Source organism: Pistacia vera, unplaced genomic scaffold (assembly GCF_008641045.1).
Source record: "Pistacia vera cultivar Batoury unplaced genomic scaffold, PisVer_v2 Contig35, whole genome shotgun sequence".
In the NCBI taxonomy this organism is placed as follows: Eukaryota; Viridiplantae; Streptophyta; class Magnoliopsida; order Sapindales; family Anacardiaceae; genus Pistacia; species Pistacia vera.
Genome location: NW_022196168.1, coordinates 507,510 through 514,621, shown reverse-complemented (window position 1 = coordinate 514,621; position 7,112 = coordinate 507,510). Strand labels below are relative to the sequence as shown.

Sequence of the window (7,112 nt, the reverse complement as noted above, 5' to 3'; positions counted from 1 at the left end):
CATTAATATAACATTCCTAGTTATACAACATTCTCCGAACCAAACCCCTTGCCGACACAAGAAAGCCACCACCACAAGCACCATTCACATAAGCAACCACCACAACTGTTAAGAGATAAACTTGAAGGGGGTGTTTGGTTGGGGATTATATAGGATTACTAAGGTTATGTCATTTTATATTACTTGATTATCATGTTTGGTTGTCAAGTAATATAAAATTCTGGTAATCTTTCAATGCCGATAATAATTATTGTTGGTAATATTGGAGATAATCCGATTACCTCTAATTTCTTAAGTATTGTAAGATTACTTGGTTATCTTATTTTTGTTACAATTTCATCCCTTATTAATAAATTTTTGGATAATAATGCCCTTGTTTTAAAATCAATTTACATGAATCTGACTTTTACAATTTTACCTCAATTAATTAATTTTTTGGACAAAATTACCCTTGAATTCAAAACAAATTGTAGTCCACCTAAGCCATCACCCCCACCCACCTGCCGTTGCCGGCCGCCAATGGTTAGCTATCGTTGCCATCTAAACGACGCGCGGAAGGTTAGAAATGGTTTCCGTGAGCCGATATGGCCATTTCCGGCTAGAGATCTAGTTGGAAATGGCCAAAGATCTAGCCATCAACGGCCAGATCGATGGTCGTTAACGGCCACAGCACATGGAAGGCCGAAAATGGCAGTCGTGCATCGATATGACCATTTCCAGTCTTTTGTGAATTGTTAGGTTGCTAGCTACCGACGATGGTTGTCGACGGCCGACAGTGGTTGGGTTGGTAGGGGTGTATTATTGATTTTTTAAACTTTTATTATAGGCATTACAACCCGGAATCTGGCATTACAACATATGACCGGTCGAATCTAGTCGGTCGTGTACCGATCTGACATTTTTCGGTCAGATTCACCATGAATTTGGTAAGAAAAAACCAAATCTACGGTCAAATCTAGTTGTCCACAACCAGATCTGGTCGTCAACGATGGCCAGATCCACTATAGATCTAGTCGAAAAAGGCAAAATTGGTGCATTGCCGGCCAGTTCTGACTAGTAGTGCGTCGTTGTGATAGATTCTAGCCACCACCGATGGTGGTTGTCGGAATCTGGCAACTATAAGTGGGTGGGGGTATTTTTATCAATTTATAATTTTTTTTTGTTGAGGGTGTTTTTATTAATTAAAAAACTTAGAGGGTTTAAAATAGCCTTTAATTTAGGATATGATTTTGAAAATAGAAGACGCATTTGTATTTGGAATATGGACAAAACAGTGGTGAAATAATGAAGAGTAATGCTACAGCTATCGAAGGTTGCACACCGAATTTGTGTATTGAATAACGTGATAAAATTTTGACCGTTGATTCATTATCAGTTAAAATTAATCAACAGTCAGGATTTTGTCACGTCATTCGATACACAGATTCGATGCGCAACCTTCCGTGGTTTTATTATTTTCGAATAATGGAAGAAACGCAGCGTTTCTTTATTCTATTACTTTTGTCGTCACGTGATCCATTGATCCATAGCGGCATTTGGAGGGGAATTCTGTGTAAGTATATATGCTTCTGCAAGTGATTTTCATCTATCTCATCTCATCTCATCTCATCTCATCCAAGACAAAAGAAGACGCCGGCCAGCTAACCCTTCTCCCAGTGCGCTCTAAATTCACTCGTCGTCATCGTCAACTGATCTTCATATCGGTATTAATTACTTCTCTCTTTCTGTTCATGTTCAGCATAGATTTTGATGGGCTTATTCACATTATCCACCCCTAAGGTTTGAGCATAGCACTATTCTGGTACGCTCCTTTAATGCAGCCAACTTGCCTTATTGATATGATTTTATTGAGATATTCTGGGGATGACTATTTTTTTGGGCTTTAATTTGCTTGAAATTGACATTTTGTTTGGATTACTACTTTAAACCACTTCATAGTTAACCTAGTTTTAACGTAGACAAAGTTAAATGTGAACCTGAATTGTAAGTGTAACTGTTACATTGAGTCTTAATTGCTGAACTGCTTTGATATCTATTCTTGACTGTCCATTTGTATACTTGTGTTGAGAAACTCCTTTCTCTTTGTGGTCTTTAATTGAATTACATAATTAATAGGTGATTGTAATGCAATTTACTTCAATTAATTGACCAGAGTAATTTAATTTTTACTTATTGTTCAAATCACTTGATGTTACATCAGTTTATAACTTTGAAAAATCTTCTGTCAAGTACTAGACTGAAGGGTACGATGGAGAAAGGCACAAAGCCGCCAGCAAGATTTTCTAAAGGATTACTGCAGACTGAAGAGTTGTACAATGTATCATCACCCATTAATTCTGTCTACTGATAATTGTTTTTTTGTCTTTTTAATAAACTTGTTAATGTCAAGTTATAATATTTTGGCAGTATGTTCTGGAGACTAGCGTGTACCCCCGAGAACCCGAGCCTCTGCGGGAGATAAGGGATGTTACTGCTGCCCATCCAAGGTATTTGTTCTTCTTTATATTTACTTTCTTATCAACATTATAATAATTTTGATACAAGTCCATTCAAACATTTAGAATTAAATCTTCCATTTGGTGCCCGGATAGGCCTGTTAGACATGGTTTCTAATGTGATAACAGATGGATAAAGAAGTAAATCAGGTTGAAAATAAGTAGCTTGTGCTCAATGACATTTCAAGCTTGTTAACAGAATCCATTCAAAATCGGCAATAATGATATTTATTAGTCTACACATTTGTTGTTGATGTTGTTAATTTGTAGGGCTATGATGAGTACTGCACCAGATGCAGGTCAGTTCATGGCGATGCTCTTGAAGCTAGTTGATGCCAAGAAAACAATTGAAATTGGGGTTTTCACTGGATATTCCCTTCTGCTCACTGCTCTCGCCATTCCCCAAGATGGTAAGGTAAGTAATTTATCGACCTCAGAGTGCCATTGCTTTCGACTTTGTCATCAGTCTTATCATGGTGAACTATTTATGACTGGAAATTAATGCATTAATGCAGATTATAGCAATTGATATGAATCGTGAAGCATATGATATAGGATTACCGGTGATTAAAAGAGCTGGAGTTGAACACAAGATAGACTTCATAGAGTCAGAGGCTCTACCAGTTCTTGATCAGTTATTACAAGATGTAAAGATCTTTAAACATCTCAAACTCTCTATATTCTACTCAAATTTACTCTAAATACAATCTCCCATCCTCTGTTTCATCTACAGAGTAGAAATGACGGCAGCTTTGATTTCGCTTTTGTAGACGCCGACAAGGTTAATTATTGGAACTACCATGAGAGGTTGATGAAATTGTTGAAGGTGGGCGGGATTGCTGTGTATGACAATACACTGTGGATAGGATCGGTTGCAATGCCAGAAGATGAGACTCCAGAGATACTAAAAGCAGGAAGGCAAGCAACTTTGGAACTCAACAAGTTACTTGCAGGTGATCCTCGCGTCCAGCTTTCTCATGTCCCATTAGGTGATGGCATTACAATCTGTAGGCGTGTTTACTAAACCTCTGGTTGAACCTAGATGTATTCAAAACAACAAAACTTAAGAAGATTGGAAATAAATGTTAATAACAAGAATAAGATGATCATATTATATTCGCATTATTTCAGTTGATAAAATTTCTTTGCTGTTATAATATTTGATGTTTTGTGCTTAATTTATTTTGGGTTCCAGTGGAATTTCTCCTTCTATGCATTATAATTGTTAATGGCCAGAAGGGTTAATTTTTGTGACTCTTTGAAGTTTGGGCTAAAATTAATTAAAGTGTTTATAATTTAAAAATCTCTCAAAATCTCACTGAAAATAGGGAATCTCCTTGTATTTTATAGAATAAAGTGGATGGATGAATTTGTTTAATACACGGATGCTATATAGTGTATTAATATTTGGTTATAAAATACGCAAAAGATAATTTAGTGCTTCTAAACATAAAATGAATTGTCTAATAATAACATACTGTATTTATAAAATGAAATTATACTAACTTTAAATATTTAGATTTGTTGTGGAAAGATCAGAGATTCCATCACTCTTATTAATCAAAACACTCAATAAATTAAGAACACAGGAAGTTAGAGATTGGGAGAACTCATTTTATATTATTATCTTTCAAATGAATACAATACTTGGAATAAATAAATCGAACAAACTAGCGGGCTATATATACATGTTTACAAGTAGATGTAGAGGTCAACATATATATATATATATATCCAATAAGAATTGAAGGCCATGATTAAGCCCTATTCGGATAAAAACTATATGCCTGTCTTTGATGTTTTTTTCTATCACATACAGGAGCTTATCTGATACACATTTTTGGTGAAGGAGTTTTCAGGAAAGATTCCTTAAAGATATTCTCCATATCCTAACCTCTCAACATGGATTTGGCCAATATACCTCTGAATTGGGCTAGACGTGACATTATCTCCCACCTAATTATGTGAAAGAGTCCTCTTATTTAAGTCCCACTAAAATTCTTTTTAAGTAAAAACATTTAAAAAAATAGTTAATTTATTAAGATATTATATTTCTTCCCAAAATTAGCCCGATATTCTTCTTTCTAAAACTCTTTCTTAACCCATTATCTTTTTTTCTCTAAAAGATTATTATTATTGGGGCTTAAAAATATATTTAAAAGAAGGCTTAAGTTGTCTTAGCAATTGAGTGTGTTTAGACTTAAGCCTTCGCTGCCGTTTCCCTTTCGATTATGATTTGGCTATTGTAAGAATTATGCATGGACCATCATCTATTATGCAAACTGCATTTGCAATAGGGCATTACCACCACATTTATACTGTCTCGGGAACTTCATGCTCAAGACAATTTCATAGTCATCCAATGATATTGTTGACAGTTTCACCACCCTTTTCAATGACCTAAATATAGCTCTACTCTATAAGCTATGTTTTTAAGAGGTTTGGATTAAATCTTCTCACTTAGGCTTGTAGCTAAATTATTAATGTTGGTACATGAAAGGAAGGGAGGGGGAATGGTACAAGAGTAGCAAGTTTGCTTTGCTTAACCACTAATTGGCGACCTATTAGTAAAAGAGCAAAGAGACTCCTACATGAGTTTCTGAATTTGAGTCCTCCTAAACACTAATAGGGGTAACCACTGATAGAATTTACCTGATGATTCACTTTAGGGCTCTAAAGGATTAGTTGAGGTGTGCGCAAATTGGTTTAGACACTCCCGATCACCAAAAAAAAAAAAAAAAAAAGTTTGCTTTTCTTTGGGTTAATGTAATTGGTCCTACTGGCGGCTCAAACTACAAATAGCTGCACATTGCCACAATCCATAATAAGCTTTCAGAATTACTTCTTCAATCATCTCAATTTAATCCCCTTATTATATTTTTCCTTATTCTCATAATTCCTCTTTCGAACTATATATATTACAACAAAATTAAAATGTTCACACTAATTTATTAGTATTGATATATTTCTAAAGTAATATATTTTTTATTTCCCTTTAAAGGCAAGGACCACTCGTCCCTCTCCATGCCTACATGTATCACACGTCCTCCTTAATAAGACAATCTTGTAAATTGTTGCAATGAATAATACTATAGCAATAGCATGACTTTGAAATAGTACAAATACACGGAAAGATAAATACAAAATGATCTAAACAAACAGTGGAAAAGGACTGTCGAAGCAGCATCCTATGCAAAAATGCAGGCACGTATGACTTTGAAAGAGTACAAATACACGGAAAGATAAATACAAAATGATCTAAACAAACAATGGAAAAGGACTGTCGAAGCAGCGTCCTATGCAAAAATGCAGGCACGTACACCTCAAAATTAACGACCATCAGATGAAAACAAGGCGAACTGTCAAAGAGTTGATTCAACGAAGCTCATCAGAGTGAGTGCTTGCAGGGCAGTTCACAACATATACAGTCAGCTGTATTTCAGTAGTCCAAATCAACTGTCATAGCTCCAGCTCCAGTTCAGGAATCGCTTAATTAAGTAAGCTCATATTCAACTGCCAGACTTAAGCTCTAACAGTCCAATTCAACTGTAAAAGGCCTGAGCTGCTGCGTATATGAGCAGAGCTTGCTCTGTAAATGAAGTTGCGCAAAAGTTTAGTTCTCAGCAGCACAATGTTTCATGATTTGTACTTGATAGTACATTTTGCTGCCTTGTGTCACGACCCAATTGCTTCCCTTCGGACTCGTGCGGCCTTAGGTGCCAATCTCCCGACGATTGCCCTAAGTCAGCCTAGCTCGTTCACACTTCTAGCCTTGCTCGTTCACACTTCTAGCCCTGCAAGTAAGAAAACACTCACACAAACTCACAAGAGATGCTAGAAGAGAATTCTTTACTAATGAGAGAACTTTACAATTCTTGGATGGTATGGCCAAATGAAGACCTCCCATTTTTATAGTAGTTGGAGCTTACAATGGACGGTCTAGATCTCCCGAAATCAACGGTGAAGATTAGCTAACTCTAAAATACCACCTACCAATTACTATCTACCAACTACCATATTAATTACAAGATTCTAGCATATACAAGAGTATTCCAGAAGGTTCTAGAATGTCGGGGTGACGCACACCAAGTGTTTGATGAAATGCTTGAGAGGCGTCACATTCTCCCCCACCTAAACCAGAGACGTCCTCGTCGACTCTTCGCAGAATTCTTAGACCTTGTCTTTGAATTGCCACAATGCATCTTCGGGTTCCCAACTAGCTTCACTCTTCGGTAGCCCCTTCCATTTGACAAAGTATTCCCGACTTGGAGAGTGGCCCTTTTGTCGAATGACACGATCGGCTAACACACATTCCATCTCCTTGTCATAGAACTTGGTGTTGTCAAATGGTGCCTGTTTTGATTCTCCCCTTCCTGGATCTTCCGCATCTTCATGGTATGTCATATACATGGAAGACCGGATGAAGTCTCAACCAAGAGGGCAATTCAAGCTTGTAAGATACATTACTGACCCTCTTGATTATGGGAAGTGGCCCCTCATATCTTCGGACAAGGGCTTTGTGTAGTGGCCGGGTGGACTTGTGTTGTGATGGGAGGATTTTGACAAGTACTAGATCTCCCATATTGTACTCCACATGCCTCTGCTTCTTGTCCGCCC

General features: G+C 36.9%; 1 protein-coding gene across 3 annotated transcripts; it reads left to right on the top strand.

Moving 5' to 3' along the window:
* Positions 1 to 1,592: 1,592 nt before the first annotated feature.
* On the top strand, positions 1,593 to 3,620 carry LOC116139250 (probable caffeoyl-CoA O-methyltransferase At4g26220). Of its 3 annotated transcripts, none has more exons than XM_031424923.1 (6): positions 1,593 to 1,703; positions 2,236 to 2,317; positions 2,407 to 2,486; positions 2,766 to 2,910; positions 3,011 to 3,142; positions 3,229 to 3,620. In XM_031424923.1, exons 2-6 carry the CDS (start codon positions 2,249 to 2,251, stop codon positions 3,517 to 3,519), a joined length of 717 nt encoding a protein of 238 aa, XP_031280783.1. In that variant the 5' UTR covers positions 1,593 to 1,703; positions 2,236 to 2,248; the 3' UTR covers positions 3,520 to 3,620. The 3 variants fall into 3 exon arrangements, with proteins under 3 accessions (XP_031280783.1, XP_031280785.1, XP_031280784.1); XM_031424925.1 differs by having other exon boundaries at positions 1,604 to 1,703; positions 2,230 to 2,317; XM_031424924.1 differs by having other exon boundaries at positions 1,604 to 1,801.
* The last annotated feature ends 3,492 nt before the right edge of the window (positions 3,621 to 7,112 follow it).